Source organism: Podarcis melisellensis, assembly GCF_964234715.1.
Source record: "Podarcis melisellensis genome assembly, chromosome: 17".
NCBI classification, from domain to species: Eukaryota; Metazoa; Chordata; class Lepidosauria; order Squamata; family Lacertidae; genus Podarcis; species Podarcis melisellensis.
Window position 1 is genome coordinate 21,193,419 of NC_138534.1, and position 27,857 is coordinate 21,221,275.

Genomic DNA, 27,857 nt, shown 5'->3' on the forward strand with positions numbered 1-27,857 from the left:
AATTTTATTTTGTTTTGAGCAATAAGGAACAGAATGCTGAAAACAACGATTTGCAAAGCAAGGAAATCTGAAAGCGCTTTATTACAAAATTGCCTGTTTAAAAAACTAAATCTGCTAGCGATTCTCAGGAAAATATTTTTTCTGTGTTCAAATGCTTAACAAAGGAAAAAGAAATAAACTGTTGAAACAGTTGTTCTTTTGTTCATTTCCAAGAGCTACTGGGAAGGTTTAAACTTTGTATCACTTTTTTATAAAAACAAAAAACCTGTGATCTTTGAAAAGTTTTATCTGACTTCTGACAATTTTTTCTCCAGTTCTATCATCATGGTCATTTTACAATTGGCAAAACTTTAGGATATATATTTTTAATGTATTGTCCTTTAAGAACAATTTCCACATTTTAAAAAAGTGATTCTCTTAAAATGCCTAATTGAAAAAAGATTGGGCTATATCCCAGTTCATTATTTATTGGCTGAAGTGTTAAAATGTCCTTGGCTTCACCTTATGCACAAACATCCCAGCTGGTCATTTAACTATCTGGAAGAGGTCCAACATTCACCACTGTCATTAATTTACAAATGTGTGTTTTCAATGTTTGCTTTCTAAATTTCATTCACTCTAAACCTAACTTCAGACTATTCTGTACACATGATTGAAAATGGAAAACCACGAGGAACAGCCACCAGAATTTGCAGCTTAGTACACTCATTGATAAATTAACTTGAATCAAAGTGTGACAGTAAGAGCACACTATATACCATCCTTCTTTCTTGACGAAGATGTTCAAATAACAATTATCCATGCTGAACCCAAGAGACAAGTAAGTAGTATCAATGCTTGCTAACGATACCTACATTGTAATGTAATATTTTAGCACTCAGGTTGTTTACTTCTTAAAGTGATTCCCCTGGGTGCTTACAAAGCCCCTCCAAATTAAAGATTCCCTCAAAATTAGCTCAAAGAAGTTACCAGTGGGAAATGCTGCAAGTTCAAGTGATGTCACCAGAATACAGACAAACCTGTCTCAACCAGTTCACGCAAGAGGGGTTTTCCCTCCTTGTTCAATGTGGAAAGCCAGAAGACAGCTGGGACAAAGAACACGTGCAAACAAGGCAAACCTAATGATTTCCTAATTAAGAAGAAGATATTATCTTCTCATTAATTGGCAAGCTAATTGACCAAAACTCTACAGTACCACAATATGAGTCCTGGACTTAGAACCTAGGTGCCTGCAGTACACCAAAGTCTCCACACTCTAAAGCCCAGCCTCAAAGTTGACAGTTCTGCTTGGTTTCTTCAAACACTGTACTCCACGACAGCTGTTGGACATAATACATTACAACAGCTGCTGTGACAGACACAAAGGACCTGGAATTTTAATTGGCCTCAACATTGCATTGTTTGTCTTCTCAAAGCTTGAAAAGAAAATATCCAAGGAACTGGGGGGGAGAATGCCTAGTAAGACTAAGTGATGTTTGCCTTCTGGCAAGCAAGGTTAGGTTTTGTTTTGGCTACACAATTTTGCTCGCATTGTCTCTTTGAAATGACTGATCACAAGCAAACAGAGAGCAGTAGGAACCCTTCAATGCTCAAGAAAAGGGGTATTAACGGCAGGAAAAAATAGTAGGGAAGTCAGTAAATAATCCCTTTCAAACACTGGCTGAGAGCCAAGGTGGATCCCACAGTGTCTCAAGACTGAGTCAAAAGCAAGATTATTCACAAGCCCCCAGAATGTGCCGACCATAAACAGAACTCTTCATTACGGCCAATATTTTATTTGCAAGGGTGAAAAAAGTAGACGGGGGAGAGCTTACTTTCAGCATCAGCACAGAGCAGGAAGCAGAGGAGCAGTACTACTGGCCTGGCTACATGCATCCTCCGACAGCTTGGCACCAGCATACTTTGGCGGCTTCAATCACTGGCTTAGAAGCCACTGCGAGTCTCTCCAATCTGAAATTCCAGATGAAGAATTTTCAAAGCCTGAGAGGAACAAGAAAGAGAGAGAGAGAGAAATATTTAGAATGCTTTTGCTCCTTCCTTTCCAAATACATAAACAATGCACACTTTTAATGAGCAAGATAAAAGCATTGGATTCCAGTCTTGAAGGCTGGGATTAGCCTGGTAAAATAACCCGAGAGCAGCACATTTTAACAGCCACTATGTTCTTTTCCAAGGCACCTTGTAACCCAGGTTGTGATCAACAGTTCCTATGTGCTGCAGAGAGTCTCCTTTCCTTAGCACCACATCACGAAAATGAGCTGTCATTCCTAATGATGTCCTACTTTAATACTTCAGCTGGAATAAGCCATACAGATACTCTAAAGAAGGGTTTAGAAGGATTCAACCTCCAGGACAAAAGCCTGCTAACAAACAACATATTGGAAGCTGATTTCCTTGCATCAGGTAAGAATGACAGAGCTAAATCTGCTTCTGTTCCTAATGCGCTATATGCAAGGCTAGGATATTGGTATTTGTGGATTAATCCAACCAAGTCTTATCTGGTGTGGCATCTTGAAAATCTGTCCACACAGAACTGTTATTGTTTCCTCTCTGATTTATCACTAAACGCGAATTATATAATTCATGGATAAATTATGAATAAAGATTACATATTCCTGTTCAGTCGGTTTAATTTTGTATCTTGTATAAGAACTAATGAATAATACAGCATGAACATCTGCCTTTAAGAAGAAATCAATTTGACTCTACTTTATTCACTCCAACCAAGCTATGTCAGAAACATAACACACACAAAATGCATCGCCTCCAACAGGAAATTCTAGAGATATCCAAAAATAGATCTATGCCACTAACATAACTCTACAATTTAATTGTGGTTTTCTAAGCAGAGGTAAGATATATGCTTTGGCAGGTCTGAAACAAGCACAATAGGAAAAAAAATACTATTTATATCATAATGCAAGAATTGCTTGCATGAAGGAAAGATTAAGATGAAAAAGGGAAGAGAAAATAATACTAATAATTATTCTGCTGGAAAGGATTGATACAGATCCGTGGGTGGTATGAAGAGCCTGTTTTAGATCACAGAATAATATTAAAAATCTACTTGAGATAAGAAAAAGAGAAGCAGACACTAGAACTCAGCTTTAATAAAGCTCATGGAAAACCAACTCTTGATTTGATTGCTGCTATCACAAAACACAAACCTAACACAAAACACAAAACCCTCAGAAACCCTCAACGTGCTGAAAGCACCAGCTCTTTGATTTCACTGCTACCATCTTTGTGCCAGCATTTCAAATGACAGCAAAGTCCATGAGACATCAGTCCTGTCGGACTCAATTTGTGTCTGTGCAAGCGTGTCAGAGCCAACTGCTGCAATAATGACTCCCATACTATCACAGAAGATGGGAAAGTGTATCAAATGCATTTTCAAAGACGAGATGATTTGGGCTTTTGCATCTACCCATCTGAAGGAGTAATGACAAAGGATCGAACTATTTCCAGATACTGATGGCCTTGTGGAGGGCAGGCGGGAGGGTGAGGTGGATCTTCACACTGGCAGTGCACAAGTTTTCTAACTGTGCCTTTAGAGAAGGCACATATAAATTAATGAGCAAATAAATGGTTCAGGGGAGTAATGAAGAAGAAAATTGTGAGCTGCATCAAAGACCTTTTCAACTAAGTTATTACTTTAATTTAGCGCTGGGGGGGGGGGAAAGATTTTTCTCCTGCGGTTCAAATGTACAATGAAGCTTTTGGTAGCAACTGAACAGGCTATAATACAACTTTTAAAAAGTGGTGTATTCTATACAGCCATCTGGCAGTTTTCACTCTCTTGCTTCCCAACTATTTATTTATTTATCTTGGTCTTAAAGATTTTCTAGAGATAACCTTGCCTTCTCATATTTTGAAATGCCAATTAGCAAGACCATTTCACCTCTCCCTTTTTAGGAGTTATGGTCACATCCTTTTTTTCCTTTTTTTGAAGTTCCTATCAGGTTTTTCCTGGAGGATAAAATGAGGAAGGATACATACCCCTTCCTAGCTCACGTAAGACATATTTGCTTATGTGTTGCTTGATTGGTTCAGAAACAAGGCCAGATTTAGGTTTGATGAGGCCCTGAGCTACTGAAGGTAATGGGGCCCTTTATATGTCCAGCTGTCCTTTGTCAACAACTAATTGTCACTGAGTTTTTTTGTTGAATATATGCTATATGGTAATTTATGGACCTAATAGGTATCTAAAGCCATGTGCACATGCAGAATGTAGGCAAATGAACAAACCAGTGATATTTTAGGGAGCAGGCTAGCAGGCGGGCCCCATTACTTACATCATAGGAGCAAACCTACACAACACAAAACCCTTCCAGTAGCACCTTAAAGACCAACTAAGTTAGTTCTTGGTATGAGCTTTCGTGTGCATGCACACGAAAGCTACCATCTGCATGCACACGAAAGCTCATACCAAGAACTAACTTAGTTGGTCTTTAAGGTGCTACTGGAAGGAATTCTTTTTGTTTTGACTATGGCAGACCAACACGGCTACCTATCTGTAACACAAAACCCTGTTGCTGTATGTAGGTTTAATTTTATTAGTTTTTTTATCTTATATTTTGGAAATATACATCCAGGTATTTTTTCTCTTTATTTTTTTTTGGGCCCCAAAGAGTGTGAGGCCCTAAGCTATAGCTTGCTTAGCTTATATGTAAATCTGGCACTGGTCAGAAAGCACATTCTTCATCATGGTTGACAATCCTGGTGGTCAGTCAAGCAAATTACATACCCCTTTGGAATCTTAAGACAATGCAATGGATTACTTGCTCCGCCCAAGGTATGATGGAGAACAGCAACAACTGACAAAAGATGGACAGAATACAGTACAAGGACAGGAAGAAACATCATGGACAGAAAAATAGCCACACACAAGAAGAACAAAGAGAGAGTCTGAAGGCTTTGCCTGTGGTAGGACTTTAAATTATTTGAGGTGTTAATGTGTATGGAAATCGTTAATATTGCAGCTGCAGTATAAGGGTTTGTTATTCTGGCTGGTATGTACCAGTAATTGGAATCTGTAAGTTTTTTGAATGCAGAGTTAAAGTAAATTATCAAATCATCAGTTCTAGCACGTAGGGGATCAACAAAAGAATACAATTTGGCATCTGAACAATTGGCATTATTAGTTGTATTATAATTTGGTATTGAAAATGAGGCATTTATTGGGTTACTGTAACTGAAAACTAATAAAAATGATTACACACAGGAATCTTAAGACAATACTATGGGCCTCCATGGTGATGGTCACTTCCTTTCTTCCTGCAATATACTTAAGAGATGCTTCTGAAATTCTCTTAAGCCAAATTGGTTCACCGATTTTGGAGTCTGTTAACAAATCTTGTTTTAATAAATAAACAAATAATAAATATTTTTATTATTCTAAATTCTGCTCACAACACAGCACATGTGGCTTGTTGCGGCTTTTAGTTCCTTCGGTTGATTTGCTTTGTTTTGCCCCACATAAGCGATAGCAAACCTCAGCCCCAGGGGCCAGATTCTGCCCTCCAGTCCTCCCTGTCTGGCCCTCATAACTCTCTCCAGGCCACTCCCATTCCATAGACCATTTCCCGAGGCTACCCCTTTCCAGGCCTGCTTGGCAACTTCCTTAAGTATTTTCTATAAAAACTAACAAATTTTATTGTGTTTTTTAATGGATACAAATACAATAACCATTAAACATCTGATCGACAGAAGAAGCACTCCAAACAGACCCAAAAGAAGTATCATGTTTTTCTTCAAGGCACACACATTTTTTTCCAGAACTGAAGAACCCCAGGACCAGATGGTTTTAGCAGGGAATTCTGTAAAACCTTTAGAGAGGAAGTCACACCTTGGTTAGTGAAGGTGCACAATGCTATTCTGGGAGGTGTAACAATCCTTAGTTATGGAGGGAATTGCAGTTGGTGGGAACTGTATGGGCACTACCAGTCCTACCCCCAGTGGGCCACTGTAGATAAAATTGCTAACCCCTTTCTTCATGCTACTATGTTAGTTTGGTGGCAATGGTGCAATGTATTAGCAGCGGGCAAGTCCTCCCTTCCTTGCTCATCCAAACTCCCACAACAATGACAAAGATCTTCAGTATTGTGGATGAGAGTCCAACGGTGTTTTCTGGGTGAGCCATCTCATCGAGAAAGGACACCCTATTTCAAAAGGCTACTCTTTGTGAGAAATTGGGGGCCTGTGAAATACAACTGGTTCCATCTAGCGCAAGGCCTATTGTTCATAAAAGGCTTAGCATCCGTTCCTTCGATCAGGCAAACATTTTGAAGGAGTGGTCTCCCAGTCCTACAAGTTGCTACTGGAAGAATCCATGGGCTCTTCAGAGACCCTGTGGGTCAGAGGCGTAATGTTGAGCAGTACATGTTTCTGGGGAGCATAGCTCCCTCCACCCTCCCCAAACCAGTCCTGTACTGCTGGTATCGAGAGGTGCAAGGCTACCGCATCCCACACCAGCCTAAATGAGGAGCCTTTACAAGGCTCAGATCTGGGGAGGGTGGCGCAAGGAGAGTGAAAACAACCTTGCCTCTCGGGCTCCATCAAATATTATAAATTATACAAGTTAAACTGGAATCCAGGGCAGAACACAAGACAGAGTTAACCCATGGAACAGGAAAGAAAGGGGGATACAGAACACTCATGCTTGAAAATGTATAATTACATGTCAAGGACAAAGTGCAATCTCATTTGAGATGCATACACACACACACACACACACACCTCACCCTCTTGTGTTACGTAAGATTTCTGATTTCAATGTGTTGCTCCAAAAACACTTCTTGTGCCTCTCAATATTTTCAGAAAGATTGTGAATGGGAATCTGTGTCACAAAATGTCACGCGGAAAAGAAGGTGATGCATTTTGTAGACATAAACACCCTGCTCTGTTCACCTCTCCATGCAGACGTAAGTGATTAACAATAGCAAAGTCTTTGGCACTGTGCCCCCAGTGGCTCTCATTATCGTTCACATCACACAACCCGGAGCCCTTTCCTGATCCTTTCCTTTGCACACTTTCGGAGTGCCATGACGTTAACTAACCAGAAAACATACTAATATGTTCCCCTGCGACCCTTGCCGTTTAAGGGAGGGGGGAGAACTATTTAGCTTCTTGTATGACTGTGATAGGCTTTTAGTATTTCAGGCTGTGAAAACACACACATCTGGAATAGGAAAGTGCCATTTTAAAATACTGTTAGTGAAGCCATGCGGATGACAGGGCTGGTAACACTGGGCAGGAACAAGGCAGGATATAGGCAAATGCTGTCAAGCAGCTCCACAAAAGCTCTGCTTTAGTTCTGACCTACAACATACTTTAACCTCGGCCCTCAACCTCACTCATTGATGGACAAACAATCGTGCCAAATAGTACTGAATAGGGTAGCCAGAATTCTTCTTCCACTACACTTGCTTTTAAATTAAATCTCTAACTCTAAGAACCCTTTTCAATACCGAGCAACATCCTCGTGTCCATTGTGTATGCTACTGAGTCACATCTAGCTCCAAACGTCCAACAGTAAAGCTAATCCAGACTGGCATATTTCAAAAAGAAAAAAATTAGAAAGCAAGAAGATTAAGTACAATACTAAGGAAACGGGAATTGTATACAATTTAGCAAAGAAGTGTCATTTGGGATTTGTGAAGGAAATATGCACAAAAAGTAAAATTATATTGCCCTATATTGCAAACTCCTCTTTCTAGAGATAACTTTGCAGGAGTTGGGGCACTGTTTGCATCTTACTTCATGCACTGAGGCTCCGAAGGCAGTGAAATGTTTCAATACTGCCATTACTGATGCTCTTTTCATGAAGAATAGCAAAACACAATACTCCATAAATATTTTATTCATGGGAATTCCCTTTGCTAAGAACACTGGTATGTAGAAATTTTTGCATGCAGGGATTCTATATATGCACACAGGCCAATCCATGACAATATCTGCACAATACAAGGGTGGGGGGATTAAGAAAGAGAATGAAGGCTACTGAAACAGACACAGCAAGAGATTTTTTAAAAAGAATGCTGAAACAGTATGTTGTACCTTCAACAGAGTACTGGTCTACAGCATAGGTCTGTATAGTTAAAGCTATGTTTTTCCCAGTAGTGACGTATGGAAGTAAGAGCTGGACCATAAAGAAGGCTGATTTTTGTATGACATCTGCTTAAAGACAGCTGTATATTATGATATTCTAATAGTGATAATGATCTCACATCAATATTTTTATTCTATAAAAGAAGTAGCCAACTGAAATATATATCTGCCTATCAGTTATTCAAAGCTTGCATTTGTTCAACATCTGCCTTTAAAAAGTGAGGGCTCAGTCTTGCAATGAATATTTTTTATTGAACATCCACATGCACATTGCAAAATTAAGACACAACAGGACAACCTTATACCTATCTACCCATAGGTCAGTCTCACTGAAGCTTACTGCCAGGTAAGTGGAGACAGGATTACAATGGGATTTCTGAGAATACCTATAGGATTAATTGACTAAGAATTTGTTTATGATTCCTCTATAAACCTTAAAATCAGACATGGAATTTCCTGTTTCAGAAAAAGGTAACCAGAATGTATTGCTTGCTATTGTATCACCCAGTCAAGAGTATATACTAGCATGTCAACTGAGCAACCAACCTAGAAATCTGAATCTGAAAAATAAACTGTACAAATGCAAAAGTTCTGCCTCCATCCAGAAATAGAGTGTATTTTCTTTAACTTACTGAATGGAGATAAATGAATGTGAGAGGGAGCTCATGGCAATCGGGACAGTCAAAAACTTCATTGTACGTACAAGCCATACTAGATCCTCGTCTTGATGTAGAGTAGACCTTCCAGGTTTGACCCTGCTCAAGTGTCAGTGCCTCTCCCCCAAGGATATACACCCAATGCCTCAGTCAAAGTCTACCTACATCTGGAATCCATGAAGGAGGAGAAGGAGGAGGAGGAGGAGTTTGGATTTGATATCCCACTTTATCACTCCCCTTCAGGAGTCTCAAAGCGGCTAACATTCTCCTTTCCCTTCCTCCCCCACAACAAACACTCTGTGTGGTGGGCAGGGCTGAGAGACTTCAGAGAAGGGTGACTAGCCCAAGGTCACCCAGCAGCTGCATGTGGAGGAGCGGAGACACGAACCCGGTTCACCAGATTAAGAGTCTACCACTCTTAACCAACACACAACACTGGCTCTCCAGTTGTGGCAAATTTTAGAATCCCAGAACATTGTCCTGTGCAGTTTTTATACTCATATTAGGCTAGGCCTTTGCTCCCTGGGAGCAGGGTTCACTGGGATTGGGTCCTCAACTGAAGGAACCATGTCAAACAGAAAGATGCATTGCTGACTATTTAAGGTGAAACTACAAAACGTAGTGTATCTTAAGAAAACGTACTCTTTGTGTCTCTCATAACAAATACAGTCATACCTTGGTTTTCGAACAGCTTAGTTCTCAAACATTTTGGCTCCTGAACGCCGCAAACCCAGAAGTGAGTGTTCCAGTTTGCGAACTATTTTTGGAAGCTGAACATCTGACACGGCTTCCATAGCTTCGGTTTCCGAACATTTTGGAAGTCGAATAGACTTCCGGAATGGATTCTGTTCGACTTCCAATGTACGACTGTATAGCAAAGTTATGAACTCGTGTCAAACAATCGCCCTTAGCAAAATAATGAAAGGATTTGTGCAGTCTCATGGAAACCTACTACATGGCCCTGTTTAATTGTTCATTACAATAGTCGCTCAGTGTTAAGAATGTCTTAGCCAGAAATATGTGTACTTTTGAGAATAAATAAAATGTCCAGAACAAAGGAGGCAGGAGGGGAAGTATCCTGCCATCTACAAATGGCCCCGCTAAAACAGAAGTGCCAGAGTTGGGGGTTGCTCAGTTAGCAACTCTTACATTATATTAAGGAACTTTGGCTGTATTTGAACAGTATTTCTATTGTATGGATGAAGCAGTTCAAGGTAGCTAAGAAGAAGCATCAATAATATGTTGAGCTCATGCATGCAATTCCACATCTACTTCTGGAGCTGTTTTGTAAACAGATTTCATGCTCAACTGCTGACCAGGGAGGAACATCAATAACTGCCGAGCCCCTGTCATAGAGGCAGAGAAAATTTGTACAGTCCAATGGTCACAAATGACTTGGCCCACCCCTAATTCAGGAACACCACCAGGCGAAAGGAATAGAAAGGCAATCAGGACAGAAAATGATAGAACACATTAGTTGAGCAAGGAATTATTTTCTACTACAAGAAGAATATAGGATTTTGAATTGTTTCTTCACTGATACATTTCAAAGGCTTAAAATAAAATAAAATAGACATGATAACCAATACACTCCTAGAATGTCTACAACTGCCTGAAGTCTGTATTCGACAGGTTTCTTTAGCAAACCAGCACTATCAGTTTGTTAAAAAAAAAAATCCCAGTTCAAATTTTCTAGTTACATCTTGTCTACATAAAATGCTTACTGTTCCCATCAATCAGTTACTTCCTAATTGACCAGAGGCATAGTTTAGGTAGTAGTGTGCAAAGTTAGAAAATATCATTAACAAAGCATGTAAGATATTTGTGGCCACATTATTTTCTGCTTTCTATGACTAAGGAAATACATACTAGAGGCATATCAATTTACCTTTAAATTATGCAGAACAATAGAGAAATCCCACGGTTCTCCGTGTTTGCAGTGTTAACTAATTAATTCCATCAACAAATTGACTGCTAGAGTGCTCTCCCAATTAAAATTGTTCTCTGTTACCAGCATGGGACACTACATTAGAGTGTCTCTGCTGCAGAGGCAAAAAGAAAATGGAAAATGGCAGACTACAGACATCCTGCAGACTACAGACAAGGAATGTCCATGCCTCTCTTTGCCTGGCAAGGTCCCACCCCCTGAGGTTGAATAAAGACACTTGACACCAGTATTTTAGGTTAATAAGCTAAAAAAGGACACAACTTTATTGGTTACAGATTGTGAGCGGTATTGGCTTAGGCATTGGACCTAACAGACTATATCTGACTCCTGCCCGTCTGCAGGGAGTCCTGGAAGGGTTAACCACCAGTAGGAGGAGTCCTGCTGATGCACATCAAATAGGAGCTCCCCCGGGGGTCACCAATAGGGGTCGTGCCTTAGGCGATAGCCTCACCTGGCTTCGGAGAGGGCTATGCCCCTGGATTCCCTTAACAGAATACCCTTCAATGTGTGGGGCAGGTGATGGCGCTACCTCCCCTCATCTCTTCTCCATAAATATCCCAATGCCTAAACGCCTAACCTTACCAAGTTGTGACCATTTGCTATGAGGTAGGCAAAAACCAAGTGACTGGTGCCAGTTTGCCAAGTGGAAAAAGTCCTACCAGGCCCCTCAACAGCGACCAACCAAAGTCCATAGCAAGGTCAAGAGATGAAAAACCTAAAGGGCAGAAGGGTGGGAAAACCAGAGCAGCTGGAAGCATGAAAAGGGGAGAGCCCCTGTCGTGTTCTGCTTAAATCAAGCAGGCCACACCCCCAGGCCAATCGGATTGGTCGCCTGGGCAGTGATGTGGCCAGGAATCCCCTCAATTGTGTGGGGCTGACCACACACCCCACGCACATGGAGAGGTCATGAGAGCCTGCAACCCCACCTCCTCCTTAAGGCGGAAGTGGCTTTAGCTTACTAGCTAGTACCAGAAAATTCAAAGGTGATAAATCATTCTGTTTCTGTCTATTTACGAGAGATGGCACACAAAGGGGGAAAGAGGTAGCAGCACTGCTTTGATGAAAAGACAGAAGATGTGGTATCACATTCACATGTCCATCTCTCCAGCACATGGTGGGACACAAGATGTATGAGCTCATAGTTCTTGTTACCGTACATTCATTCAGAAATTTCCCTAGTTATACTGCAGAAAGCTAGACCTGATGCTTCCCCCGCAATCTGAGGTTGTAAAACCACGCCACCATTCGTGACAGCCCTCTCTTTTCCTGAAATGCCTCCTGGCCAATGCCCCACCCACAAAACACATTCCTCCTCCTGTTACTTCCTATTTACCGTATTTTTCGCCCTATAGGATGCACTTTTCCCCCTCCAAAAATGAAGGGGGAATCTGGGTGCATCCTATGGGGTGAATGCAGGCTTTCGCTGAAGCTTGGAAAGCGAGAGGGGTCGGTGCACACCGACCCGTCTCGCTCTCCAGGCTTCAGGAAGACATCCGCAGCCTAGGGAGCTGCGGATAGCAGCCTGCCGCCCGGCGCGAGGAGTGCCCTGAAGCAGAGCACCCCTCACGCCAGACAGACACCCGCAGCGTGGGGAGCCCTGCAGGAGTTCCCCGCAGGGCTCCCCACACTGCGGATAGGAGCCTGCCGCCCGGCGGGCAGGACGCGTTGAAGCAGAGCGCCCCGCAGGCCGGGTAGACATCGGCCAGCCCCACAAGCTCGGGGGACAGCAGGGAGGCGCAGCGCCACCATCCCACTGTTTCTCGACCTGGTTCGGTTTCCCCGACCTGGTTTGGGGGGGGGAAATAAAGGGGGGAAATTTACTTTATTTCCCCCCAAAAAAACTAGGTGCATCCTATGAGACGGAGCGTCCTATGGGACAAAAAATACGGTACTTCCTCTTCACTTGGTGCAAAGGAAGGAAGGACTAAGGTTTTCTCCTTAATTCCCTCTCCGTGGCTCTAACATGCTGGGTAGCACTATACCAAGGTGCAAAAGAAAGGGAAATTTTGGAGTAGTAGCTTCCCCAAAGGCTACTGCAATAACATATATTAATTACTCTTCGTCCTTCTGCATGATATGGCTCTTAAAAATTCCTTGCTAAATCAGAAAGTGGGTTCCACCCACCACTTCCTATAGACAAACCTTAGTTTCCAGCACCACAAGGCATTATGTTAATGTCATATTTCTCCACAGTGAATTATTTTTTCTCACTTTACCTTTTTATTTTCAGCTTTATGGTTTCTAAGTTACCTGTTCTACTTGTTGCCTAATCAAATGGAAGCATGAGTGACTGAGACTGTGAATTCACAAAATGAACTCAGGACAGTAATCTAGCTTCAACTAGTTTTAGCCTGACTGCACTTTTATTATAAAGTTTCCTGATGGCAATATAGCCATATTAGATTTAAAGATGGACAGCTAGAATGGTTATTTTTCAAAAGCAATTGGCAGCATAAAATGATTTGATACAAATACTTTGTGAAGCAACAGTAGCACAATAAATTCCACACACTAAAATAAGCCAAAGTAGCACAAAATTTTGCAAATTTCCTGCCCTTTTGGAAATTTAATTAATTCACTATTGAAAATGAGAAAATGTGTGTGTGTGTGTGTGTGTGTGTGAAATATAATTACCGTGGTACCTCAGGTTTAGTACTTAATTCGTTCTGGAGGTCTGTTCTTAACCTGAAACTGTTCTTAACCTGAAGCACCACTTTAGCTAATGGGGCCTCCTGCTGCCGCTGCGCCGCCGGAGCCCGATTTCTGTTCTTAACCTGAAGCACTATTTCTGGGTTAGCGGAGTGTGTAACCTAGAGCGTATGTAACCTGAAGCATATGTAACCCGAGGTACCACTGTAGTTTATTAACTATTTATTAGATTATTAGGTTAGCTCTGACAAGGAATCAAGAGCCAACAAAATCTACAGAATCTTCTGTCTATGAGGTGATGCTTCTCACTCTAGACACAAAAACAAAAAGCTATTTGTGGCAGAAAATAATACAGTGGAACCTCAGTTGTTGAATGCTTCAGAAGCCAAACAATTAGGAACCCAAATGCTGACAACCCGGAAGTGAATGCTTCCGTTTTCGAACACACCTCGGAAGTCGAATGGGTTCCGAGGCGTGTTGCTCCATTTTTGAAATGGAATTTGCTAACCAGCAATTGTGCCTCAGTTGTCGAACACTTTGGAAGTCGAATGGTCTTCCTTAACAGATTATGCTCGACAACTGAGGTTCCACTGTATGAGCTTAGATGCAAAATTAGGTGAGAGCAAAAAATGCATATAAAGTGCTGTTAAAATGTGTACAATAATAAAATAAGGTTTTAATCCCACAGAATACACAAATGTACCATGAATATGGGAATAAAATTATTAAAAGGCAACAGTACAAATCTTATCTATCCAAAATGATGCTGGAGACCAAAGATTTTGACCCCCCAAGCGGTCTTCCTCAGAAGTCAAAGAATTTGCAAGACACAATTTACAAGTTAGCCACTTGGTTGTTCTTTATAGAGGTTAAGAAGATGAGCTGGCCAATCATATCCATAAGGTTAATATGCAAACGTGCTGAACCTGAAGATATAGAAGATGATACATTTATATATTTTTTGCCATTTTTGTTAACCACCCTGTGGCCTTGTAGTAAAATCTCAGCAAGAGCAGCATGTTCACAAGAAAAGAAAAGAGTTGCACCACGGCACTCCTAGTCATTAAACTTTCATCTGCGCATGCACGTTCATCTGCGAATATACAGCGACTGTTAGGGTATGTTCACATTGCCAATGACTCCATCCCCAGTATTTTACTCGGACTGACGATGGTTTAAGAATAAAACTCAACAAATAAATAAGATTTGCGCGTTAAGCCCCGAAACCCACCCCCAAGGAACTAAAGACACAATGGACGCAGAAATTAGTTTAAAGGTTAATAGGCAAATTTAGGCCACAACTTTATTGAATACACAGGTGTGACTGGTATTGGCTTAGACATTGGTATCAAAGATTATAAATAGCTCCTGCCCACCCTACAGAAAGCCTAAAAGGGTAAACTTCCAACAGGAAAGCTCCATCAATGGCTATTGACTGGTGCTTACCCCTGGAGTTCCCGGGGGTCCTGGCATGACCCTAGCCCCTGCCTGGGCTTTGGACGAGATCCAGTCCCCTGGATTCCTTTAACAGAATACCCTATAAAACAGAGGGGCAGGTGATGGCCACACATCCCCTCCCCATGCTGCGCTAAACCAATGCCTAACCGCCACACGAACCTCGCGCCCGCCGCCAATACCATCACACCTGTAGCCATTCCTTCAAACCATCTGTAATCTCCACTAGCATTTGTCAAGAAACCTCAAGATCGATGTGGACTGTGGCTAAGATTGTGTGTATGCAGCTTCCAAAATCAGCATTCCTTAGTCAATGGAACACATTGCTCCAATTTAGAGATAATTAACTGTCAACAGACTTTTCATGGTTGAGGAATGGTGTTGATGTGCCCCTTCACCATGCACACACACACACACACACACACACCAAAAAAAAAACAACAACCCTCAATTGTCCAGCTCGTGCAATTATGGAAATGAGACATCTGTGCATAGAGGCCTTCACACGGAACCTATCTAGGTATCACGTATTGCTTTAAGGTAGTTAGTGGAGAAGCTACCCCAGAATTTTTCCACCACACACAGTCTGCTGCCAGCTAGTAATTGCAACAGCCACTGCTTCATGGTCGTGCGACTCTGTTAAATGGTTCTCCTATTTATCTAAACTTTTGATATTGATCATATTCTAGAAGAAGCTGGGTACAAATAAAACTGTTTACTGGAGAAGAGGCATAGCTGATTTCCAAATCAATCCTGACTGTTTCATTATGCACCAACTGCGCTTGCATTGTAAGGTTACAAGGATATGTTGAAGAGTTGCATGAAGCCAACACAGTTGGGACATAAGCTTGCTTTCCATCCATTATTACAATTGATTGTAAAGCTAGAAAAATGGTTATAAAAGAATAATCTCAGTTACATAATGGCTGATCACTTTGCCCTTATAGCTACCAAGCAAGAACTATTTACCAACATGATAGTTTTCCCATGCTGGCAGGACTTTACTTCAGTTACACACAACCAGCACCTGACAGATAAACTACAAAGAAACATTGAATTCTTTGCAATTCAATGTTTCAGATATTTATATTCTCTTATAAACAAGTCAACATTACCCCAGAAGCTTATATTCCTGCATCCCAGGGGGTTTGGACTAGATTATCCTCAGTGTCCCTTCCAATGCTATGATTCTGTGATTCTAAATATCTGGTATCTCACATTTATTTATTTTTCATTTACTATCACCTGTCAGTTTAATTTCAGAAAACCAGTTGGGAGGTAGGGAGAGCAATGATGTTTCTTTCAGAGGTTATTTTAATATTTAAAACCCTCTAATAAATTGCCCTTATCTTAAAACAAAACATTTTCTTTTTTCCTCTGTAAGACGATAATGGAGAGTTCTGTACAGAACACTGCAGTGTGTACTTTGAGGGGGTTTCATCTTTCAAAAGAATAAATGCTTGAGCAACTGATGCTAATCCAAGGAAGTTACTGCTGCACATTCTATTATAATGGATAAGTCTCTTGATGTGTGTGCTCTCCCTGGAGTATTGTTCCAGATTGATTACTATCTTTATAATGAAATGCTCAATTACTGCTTTGAAATAGGTAATTATAAAGAGAGTGTGTATTTTCCAGTTGGGGATTTTGTTTTGATCCCCCTCCCTCTTTTAATTATCACTGCATGAAAGGCAAGTGAAGAAGTTTCAACTGCAGCTCAGTTTTCTTTCTAAAAAAAATGAAAACTATTTGTGGTGCTATTCATAAAATTTATATCGGATCCCCAATTGTGGTTTAAAGTTTTATTTCCCACTATCAAGGATAGAGCAAATGCAGTGTGTCTGTGCACGCTGCCACAATTTCTTGGGAATATTTGTCCCTGAACAATGGAGTCAATCCTGGTAAACAACTTCATGAAGTGTATAATAGGATACAAATACCGGCTAATTGCAGATGGATTAAGACCAGTAGGACACCTCTGGGCCCCAACACAGCTATGCAGATCTAAGCCCTACTCCATTTCTTCTTCATAGTATTAGGCTGCCTATTTTGTTCTGTTGCCTCACTTTCAAGCTTGCCTGGAAAGTATATGCTATGACCTGGGAAACATTAATTGTACAGTCATACCTTGGGTTACAGCCGCTTCAGGTTGCGTTCTTTCGGATTACGGACCAACAAAACCCAGATGTACCAGAATGGGGGTTATTTCTGGGTTTCAGCGGTTGTGCATGCGGAGAAGTGCTAAATCGTGCTTCGCCCATGCGGGTTGCGAACACTGTGAGTTGCGAACGTGCATCCCACACAGATCACGTTCACAACCCAAGCATCCACTGTAACAACGTATGGGTGGAAGTTGGCCAAAGTGGGAGGTGGCCATTCACATATACTCAGAAACAGTGTTTATTGTTTGATGTTTGATTATGTTTTTATATGTGCTGGAAGCCGCCCAGAGTGGCTGAGGCAACCCAGCAAGATAGGCGAGGTATAAATAAAAATTGTTGTTGTTGTTTTTACTGCTTCATACGGGTAGTTTTCATACTGGTAGTGGGACGTGGGTGGCACTGTGGTCTAAACCACTGAGCCTCTTGGGCTTGCTGATCAAAAGGTTGGTGATTTGAATCCCCGCGACAGAGTGAGCTCCCATTGCTCTGTCCCAGCTCCTGCCAACCTAGCAGTTTGAAAGCACACCACTGCAAGTAGATAAATAGGTACCACTGTGGCAGGAAGGTAAACAGCATTTCCGTGTTTTCTGGTTTCCGTCACGGTGTTCTATTGTGCCAGAAGAGGTTTAGTCATGCTGGCCACATCACCCGGAAAGGTGTCTGCAGACAAATGCCGGCTCCCTCGGCCTGAAAGCGAGATGAGCACCTTTGACTGGACTTAACAGTCCAGGGGTCCTTTAAAGGTAAAGGTAAAGGTACCCCTGCCCGTACGGGCCAGTCTTGACAGACTCTGGGGTTGTGCGCCCATCTCACTTAAGAGGCCAGGGGCCAGCGCTGTCCGGAGACACTTCTGGGTCACGTGGCCAGCGTGACATCGCTGCTCTGGTGAGCCAGAGCCGCACACGGAAACGGCGTTTACCTTCCCGCTGGTAAGCGGTCCCTATTTATCTACTTGCACCCGGAGGTGCTTTCGAACTGCTAGGTTGGCAGGCGCTGGGACCGAGCAGCGGGAGCGCACCCCGCCGCAGGGATTCGAACCGCCAACCTTTCGATCGGCAAGTCCTAGGCGCTGAGGCTTTAACCCACAGCGCCACCTGCGTCCCATCCAGGGGTCCTTTACCTTTACCTAATTTGCAGACTTGGTTCCATGAACCAAAGCAGATTCTGCTAGTAACCCTAGTATTCCAATGTCATATGAACTGTGGAGTTCAGGCCAGTTGTATCCCTTTTAACAATGGCACCAAAATTGTGAAGTTCCCTTCCCAAGGAGGTGTGTCTTGTTTCTTTCCTTTAATTTTTTGGGGGGCCCGCAAGAGAGTGGGCCCCTAAGCTATAGCTTGTTTGGCTTATACGTAAGTCTGGCACTGAACAGAACCAATATTCAGCAGACTATACAGAGACTCTTCCTTTATACATTCCATCCTGCAACCTGAAGACAACTGCTTTGTCCAAATGCCTTTCAAAACAATTCTTCTATGAATTGACAGGCATTTTTCCTGAGGGTTAACTGGATCTAAGGGGGTGGAGAAAGTGCTTTTAATTTCAAGGGTCAGAAGTTAGGAGGAAAACTATAAATATTTCCATTCCTGAGCAGTCCTCCTGCTGCAGCAGCAGCCCATTAATTTTGAAAGAGGTTTTGCTGCTGAAGGAAGTCTTTCAGTTGCTGATGTGTTGGGTTAGTTTATACTGCTTGCTTTAGATTCCAAGATACGCCATCGGTGGTGAATTATTTATTCTTTCTTTATTAGACAAAGGCTAGCAAAAGCATTTGAACTGCGTGAGAAAATGCAAACGATTTGTCTGATCACTAGTGGCCAGGATTAGTAAATTAAACTGCAATTAATCAGAGTGTCTCAGCACTACCAAACAACCATGGTAAGCGTACTGGCACAAGGGTGTGTGTTAAAAATGGGTTGTGATTTTAATGAGGTGTGGTGTTCACTGGCAGACCAGCAAAATGAGGGTGAGCTATGCTTTGTATCTTTGGGAGATGGAGGGGAAACAAATTCCAGAAACACAATTCTACTTCAAAACTTGAAGGGGGATGTCTCATGCATTCCTTTACTTTACAAAGATTAGATACAGTTCTAATGAATGCTAGAAGGACGCTACCAAATAGAATTGATATATTTATTCGCTGGAGGAAACTGCTTCAAAATGCAGTGTATCTTATATTGCAATTTATTTATTTATTTTGACTTTAATAAGTGAGGAAAAACTTATTTCTGAATGCTGCTTGAACATAATAAGACTCGGATTACTCAGACACCATTTACAAACTGCCACAGGAGTTTAGTTATTTCTTCTTCTAATACCATGACTTTTCAAGTTATCTTCAAGTACCTCCACACACACATCTACACTCATAATGATGTTCTGTTATTTGAATTCACCACAAACTACACAACAGATCGCTCACGGAAGGATTTTGGGTGGAAATATTTCTACTTCTCCCTCCCCAAACACGATTTTCACTTAAAAAGCAAAACAGATCAATTTTTGGGCACAGCTCAAATCTCTTTCTCCTACTTCCAAACTCCCGGAACAACTGACATAGTTCAAATGCAGAACATGGACACAAGTGCTATTTTTGGCACTTCCCACAACATTGGTGCCAAAGATGTTGTGGACTATGACTCTCCTCATCCCTGTCAATGGGCCATGGTGGCTGGAGATGATGGAGAAAGTTATACAACGATTTATGGGGACCAAAGCTGGGAAGACTGAAGTAAACCATAGTTTATTGTTGTGTGCATGAGGTCAAGCTGATGGGACTCTTCTAGCGCAGCCACATCAGAAGTGCAGCCAGATCAAAAGCATTTTCTTCCATTGTTACCTAACCACAATTTGTTGTTACATGGTAGCGCTTGCTACAGTTTACTGGAAAATCTGACTTTAAATCGTGGTTAATCTGTACACCTTGGCTTTTCAGTAAACAATAGCTAACATTAACCACAGTTCTCAGCTAAGACATAGCAAGCCATAGTTAGTTGAACATGGAGGCAAATACTTTGATTCTCCCTCCTCCTTGCAGTGTAACAGAGGAGAAGATACAAGAGGGCAGCGCATGAGTCCAAAGCTCATGCTAATAATGCTAAACTATGGCTTATTGTTTTATGCAGACCTGGCCAATATATGAAATTATTCATCTCTTTAGTATGTTGAGTTTCCACTATACATCTAGCTGTATTTCCAAGACCTGGGTCTTTTTAAAAAAAATCTACATTTTATACAGATATTATGTCTTTTGAGAACACGTCCCCAACTAAGGCATATTCTACTCTATTGAATCCAGCTCCCTAAGATGCTAATGACTCCTTTCTGAAACTGTTTCACATCTGGACCTCCCAGAGGCAAGAAGTGAGACAAATTAGCCTTGCTCAAGTGAATGCTGATATAGACCAGTGAGTAAAATTTATGACATTTACAGTAAACATTAAACTTACAGTATTGAAGAATATATAATTTGAATTGAGGTTCCAAGGGACAAAAGCCCCCCCTAAACTCTAATCAGAAATTTTTTTAGTTTCATTTTAATAGCATAGAAACAAGACAGAAAACTAACCCCATCGAGCAAAGTGAACAATTCTGTATGGGTGATATAAGTAAAACAAGAGCTACTCCATAGTTGTAATTGAAAACAAAAAACTTATTTAGGGTTGTTATTATCACATTTTCCCTCCAATGCAATATCCAAGGTAGCTCACATCTTAAATTAAAACAGATACAGCTAAAAAAATGCAATAAACTTAAATATTAAAAATCTATTAAATAACCCTATTAATAAATAACTGAAAACGTATCATTGAAATGATATCAAACGATATCACAGAGCCCCTAAAGACGACCTTGAGAAAAATACTCATCTCTCTTTTGACTAAGCAAAAAAACATGATTCTCAAAAGTGTATGGCCAGATACATTGTAGTCTGTTTTGAGTTCAAGAGTAATTCGTGTTGCTATGCCTAGAAATTGTTTAATATCATGGAAGATTTACGCAATTATTAAATATTGGCTGTAGATTATCCCTTACTCTGGGAAGAAGAGATACTGGCATTCTTTCTGAATACATAATAAAATGAGCGAAAGCATTTCTGAATGCTACTACATGACCTCCAAGCTGGTCTACTTATTCCATTTGCCATTTACAGATGAGTATTTACCCTAAACACTTAGAACACAATGCAGTTCTTTAATATGCATTGAACCATATGTGCATTCATCCTTGATAACGTGAAGTGCAAACTAGTTTGGAACAGACATTTGAAAAGGATTCTTATAATGTGCCCTGAAAACAGAAAGCCACTACAATGGAAACGAAAATGAAACACAGTTTCATATTGACTTGACAACCATTTCTTTAAGGCTTTATCTGCAGTTGCTGGGCTATAGTCATGGGATTGTGATTATGCCTTTTCTTCTTCATTTAGGTATGTTCATGCTCTTAAAACTCTGAATCTCAAGGTTATGAGTTCAAGTCTCACAATGGACAAAAGACTCCTGTATTGCAGGGGGCTAGACTAACGACCCTTGTGTTCCCTTTCAGCTCTACAATTCTGTGATTGTGTGACCATTGTTCTACATATGTATCCTTCACTTCCTCCAATGATAGTGCATGGTTCCTTATCTTCCATTTTATCCGCACAGTTAGGTTAGATAGAGAGAAAGTGGCTGAGCCAAGGTCACCAGCTGAGCTTCATGACTGAATACTTACACAATACATGCCCTTTGATTTACACATATTCTTTGCAATCAACAGTTGCGTGGCAAGACCCCCAAGCTGATCCCCCATTAGAATAAAGAAAGTCACACAGACATGGATATTTTGTTTAAGGTTTTTAGGCAAAATTTTGGCCAAAACTTTATGGTATTGGCTTAGGCATTGGCAAGACTATATCTGACTCCTGCACCCTTTGCAGGAAACCACCCAAAGGGAAATTGCTTTGGGGGAACCCGCCTGCATCTCCCCTGGTGTTCCCAGTGGCCTGGCATGGCCCTCACCCTTCAAGTGGACTTCAGACAGGATCTAGGCCCTGGATTCCTTTAACGGAATACCCTTGAAATGGAGGGGCAGGCAATGGCTGACCTCCCCTCCCCCATTCACCATAAGCCAGGAACCTGGCACACGTTGCGCTGCCGCTTTTATACTTTCCCCCACAATCACCCTTTGACATGATTGGGCAATAGCCCTGGGTGATTGTGGTGCCACCCCGGAGTAAGGGTGATAGCTCCACCCACACCAGGGAGGGGAGGGGACCAGTTTGAGGGCCTGCCCACAACCAGGACCATCTATTAAGATGATCCCATTTATTATTGTGCTAAGCAACAACGCAATTACCACACACACACACACACACACACTGAATACAAATTCATTTATAAGTCATTGGCTTGGCTTGCATTGAGGAAAAAGCATGTCAAGGCAACATTTCTGCCAAAATAAACTGGTAGTACTAACATCTAACTAATGGTTAAAAGAAAGAACCTAAGTACATGTGTTTGCTGAACTTGCCGCAGGATAGGATTTTAACTAACAGTTGTAACCTGATCTCCTGGATTAGTAGCAGTGTTGGAATTATCTAAATGACCTTTGTGGACTCCAGAAATAAATCCTAATGGCTGGTTAGGCTGGCTACTGCTTCTTTCAGGAAAAAAGAAAAATCAAGACAACAAAATGAAAATCAGAATGAATCAAGAAAGCATTATAAGGCAGACAGAAAGGTATGCTTTTGTCCAACTGGCATAACATAAGCTGCAAGTTGTGCCCCTCAATAAACCAGAATTTTATCTCAGCATTTGAAAATGACAAAAGGTGAATGCTATATGTTCTTACTCATGTTAACATAACAAATCAATATCCCGAAATGTCAGGATATGGGCTATGCTAAACATGGTATAAATGCATTGCGTACTGCTAAAAAAATGTGAATGGCATGTTATAGCACCTACCAATGCAGCTTGGTTCAAGCTGGTAACTGGATTCTCCTGGACAGGAGGGGCTAAACTATGGCTTGCTGTTCTGATTAAGTCCTTTAGGACCAGTGTTATATTGATCCCGATGACCTATGCATTCTGCACTGCTTGCGGCTTCTGAAGTGTTGCTAAGGGCAGGGGCATTCTGAGGTGGGGGCGGGAGAGCGGTCCACCCCAGGTGCCATTCCAAAGAGGAGGGTGACAAAATGCTGACCCCCGATTGGTGGCACCCCCCGGGGTGTGCCATGCCCCCTGGGACAAACGCCACACCCCCTGGGACCCACGCCATGCCCCCACGGGCAGCACCCCATGCCCCCTGGGACACATGCCACACCCCCTGGGATGAGCATCACGCCCCCTGGGATGAACACCGTTCCAGATACCAGAGCAGGTTGCTTCGCATCTGGCCAAGGGCACAACCATGTACAGTCCATTACATAATCTGATCTGGAGGTTATCAGAGCAAGGCTTTCCCTGACCAGAAGCCACTGTAACTGGCAAATTGGCACCACAGCCACTGGAGACACCTGCTCTTCAAGTGACAATAAAGCACCGTGCTTTAGAAAAACTTCTTTTACAAGTGGTTCATAAAGAAGAAGAGCAAAAATTAGGTCTTATTGTTCTTTCTTCCAACCTGAGACAAATGCCCACTTTTTAAAAAAAGGGAGTTATTTTAAGGGGCAAGAGAATATATTAAAGCAGATGGAAGTCATGAGACAATTACCGTATTTTTCACTCTATAAGACACACCAGACCACAAGACGCACCTAGTTTTTGGAGGAGGAAAACAAGAAAAAAAATATTCTGAATCTCAGAAGCCAGAACAGCAAGAGGGATCGCTGCGCAGTGAAAGCAGCAATCCCTCTTGCTGTTCTGGCTTCTGGGATAGCTGTGCAGACTGCATTCGCTCCATAAGACGCACAAACATTTCCCCTTACTTTTTAGGAGGGAAAAAGTGAGTCTTATAGAGCAAAAAATACGGCAATTCCATCAAATCTCTGATAATACATTCCTCCTATCTTTTATAATGGGTTTGGCAATGAAGTCCCTCATCATACTTTCTTAAAGTCACAGAAAACAAGGATTTTCCTCCTACACTTCCACGTTTTGTGTGACAAAGAAGCACCTCTCAGTGTTGTTTGTGAACAGTAAACCGTTATCTCAGTAGATTAAGTGACTGGCAGAAAGTATTAAGCGCTTGGGTCTTAATGATGCTTTGTTATTATGTATCTTACATGATCACTGAAACCTGAGCTGATTAGCTGCAACACACTGACAGAGTAACTTGATATTGTTTTATCAAGTAGCTAGCTAAAGAGTTTCTGCTTACAAACAAATACTGCAAGGATATAAACCAGAAACGGTTGCATATTAGCTGGATGAAGGCTAAATGGGATTTTCCCAAGAAAGAAGACCAGTATTTAAAACTTACCTTTCCAATTCTGGTCTCATTTGCCTAACAGTGCAGGTATATTTACACAAAGGTACCAGAAGTAACTGAGGTGTGTCTATGATCTATTGGATCATAGAAGTGCATGCAAAGCCCTTGTCCATACACACAGCCCAATTTACCCATTTGTCATGTTTGGATGACATAGTAATACATAAGCATGGCTTACCATGGTGTTCTATATTTTCTTACAAAACTCTCTATCTATTTAAAGCATACTTTACATATGATATTCTGGTAAACTAAGCACAAATATTTTTTTGAAAGTTTACACCTGCTTCTATGTACCAAAAATGAGAATTCTTAAGCTTTGATGCACTGAAAACATACCCCAGGGTTCATTTGACTTTATGGGAAATAATTTCATAACATATTAAAATGTGGCCCTTTCCCTCCATCTGATCTATGTGGCTAGCATTCTGGTAACATCAGGTATCTTCCAGTATTCTGAAGCTTTTGTTCTGCCTCATCCTGTCAGTAAACACTGCTTGTGCTCTCTTGTGTTGTGACACTGTTTAAACATCTTTTTGACTCCAAAATGTAAGCATACACAAAAGTACAGTGGTACCTCGGGTTACATACGCTTCAGGTTACAGACTCCGCTAACCCAGAAATATTGCTTCAGGTTAAGAACTTTGCTTCAGGACGAGAACAGAAATTGTACTCCAGCGGCACGGCAGCAGCAGGAGGCCCCATTAGCTAAAGTGGTGCTTCAGGTTAAGAACAGTTTCAGGTTAAGTATCGACCTCTGGAATGAATTAAGTACTTAACCCGAGGTACCACTGTACTATCAAAGCTGGGAGTTATTTGCACTGCCCACTGCAAACAGGTGCCATTTTTTGGCATCCTTTTTAGCTTAGCTTATTGGTGAACTTTAACATTAGCACAATAAAGCTGTTATTCAACTCTGTTCACTGATAGCAACCCCCTGTTTCAATTCTGTCTTTTCACCGCAGAAAAAAGTAACTTCTTTAAGCAAATAAATACAAAATGGATGTTATTTTCTTCTTTCTTTGCCTTCTGAAAGGCATAAGATAACACACAAAAAGCTCATTGTTACATACAAATATCCACTGCAAATTGAATTACTGGTGTCACCGAACTTCGTAATTACCTACTTTAGAATATGAATTCAACCACTCACATGATTTGACTGAATCAAGCAGCCTTTCCTAAAAAAGTACTACTCGAGCTCAGAAAGTTATATGCTTGCATAACCACACACACACACACACACACACACACACAAACATTCCTTACCCACCTTTCATTGCAAATGCAATTTCAGAACAGGTTATAGTTAAAATACAAATATATATAATGCTAGCTCAGCACTAAGAAATCCTTCAAGTTTGGAAAGCAACAACATGATCCTAGTATTCATCTCAGGAATTTGAATACCCAGAGAAGTAGCAAACAAAAGTCATCCTTAGCCAGAATGAAAGTAACTAGGAGAACATATTTCACAGTCCTGTGCCAGTGGTACTGAATATAAAGGCCCTGCTAACATCCTGGCAGAATAGCAAAGCACTCTTTCAGCCTTTAACCTTGCCCAAAAGTTTTGATTCATGACATAAGTAATGGGGTCTATATTTGGCATCATCAAGTAATGAGTGATGCCAATGCCAAGTCTTTTAGAAAACCTGTCTTCCAAAATATCTGAACAGAATTACCATAGAACTGGATAATTGCACCTATAGTTTATCATGAATTATTTTGCAAAGAAAACCAATAAACAAGTTGGCTAGGCCCATAGAAATAGATTACTTTCCTTTTATAACTAAAGTGGATGGAGCAAGAGATTAAAAAAATGAAATTGATGACCGAATAACACAGTAACTAAAAATTTTTGGGCGGGCGGACGGATGGTAAACACAAGCTTATTATGGTTTATATTATTAGTTGTACAACTTATACTAATCAAATGCAGTAAGTACAGTCATACCTTGGATCTGGAACGCCTTGCGAGTCAAATGTTTTGGCTCCCAAACGCCTCAAATCCCGAAGTGAGTGTTCCGGTTTGCAAACATTTTTTGGAACCTGAAGGTCTGGTGCGGCTTCCGATTGGCTGCAGGAGCTTCCTGCAGCCAATCAGAAACCGCACCTTGGTTTCTGAATGTTTTGGAAGTCAAATGTTTTGGAAGTCCAGAACGGATTCCATTCAACTTCCGGGATACCACTGTACTAAAAAATCAAAATTCATATTATTGCTTGGAATATGATGAGTTCAGACCTTCTCAAAAGGTACAACTGCCAAGTCAATCCACTTAGCATTTCCATTCGCCATTTTATTTGAAGAAGAGCAGGAGAATTCATGCAAATCAAGAACTTAGGCTGTAATCTTAAATACTTACTGCAAAATATTTAAGTATTTACTGCTGAACAAAGTGGAATTGACTTCTATGAATTATTTCCAGCTCAATAATAAAAATTATAAAAACCTTCCTGATCAAGAAGGAACAAAAGAGAGAATCATCTGAATACTGTTAGCTGGCAAAGATCCCAGCTGTTGAAATAACTTATGATCTGTTTCTTGAATGGTCTGCATATTTCCTGGCTTACCACTGAGCCTAGCTTTGCTGACTGCCCAAACTATCACTCATTGACAAGAAAATACAAAGAGCAACAGCCACAATATGGCCCACGGCCCACTTCTGAATGAATATGACATTCAGATGATGCTACAAAGCATATCCTCCCGGCCACATTTCCCCCCTTTTGTACAATCCTTCCCACATGTAACTCATAGCATTATACCAAGAACGAGCTCCACAGTGCAGAATATAAATCAGGGAGGTGTGAATTTATTTGGAGAATATTTGCACTCTCCTAAAGGGAGCTCTGCCTATTTTACTTGTGCTGTCAACAGCCAGAAGGTTATATTAATGAAATAATACTAATATGGCCTGTGCAGTATGAAAAGTTTAGAGGGAGAACCCACAACCTTCAAATCAGCTAAATTTTAAATAATTTGGAGAAAAAAGTAGGACATACAGTTTGTGGTGTTGGAAGGGAATGGCTTATGTCCACTAAGATATTCTGTTGAAAGAGAAGGATAAATGTCTACTCTCCCTACTGGTCCCTGGCAGAAAATGATCTTCTCCTGCTGCCACCATCCTTGCCTGCTCTGGGCTTTAGAGAAGAGGAAGGAAATGGCAGCTGAGGTGCCTTCCAGCCTTTGTGAATATTCAAACTGATAGCTGTTAAAGGTCTTTCAGGCAAAGCAGTACACCCCTAGCAGCAGCATACTCAGCCTCTAAAACAGAAGATATACATATTTCCTGAAAAGTACATAAAATGGTATGTGTATGGGCCAGGCAAACAGGAATGTCACTCATCACAAATGATTTCGCACAATAGCAAAATACTGGATAGCACATTTTGGCATTTGTTTACATTTTTCTGTAGAACTCATTGAATACAAAGCAGGTAAGAGACAAAAGGTCCAACATAACT

At 41.2% G+C, this 27,857-nt stretch overlaps 1 protein-coding gene across 28 annotated transcripts in view; it reads right to left on the bottom strand.

Annotated features, from left to right (window-relative positions):
* PTPRD (protein tyrosine phosphatase receptor type D) overlaps nucleotides 1-27,857 on the bottom strand; it is a 1,158,377-nt gene that overhangs the window by 291,642 nt on the left and 838,878 nt on the right. For all 28 annotated transcript variants that reach the window (XM_081893652.1, XM_081893642.1, XM_081893658.1 and 25 more), the window contains one exon: nucleotides 1,815-1,980. In XM_081893652.1, the coding sequence (XP_081749778.1) occupies nucleotides 1,815-1,899 (85 nt within the window). In that variant the 5' untranslated portion in view covers nucleotides 1,900-1,980. The remainder of the gene's footprint in view (nucleotides 1-1,814; nucleotides 1,981-27,857) is intronic.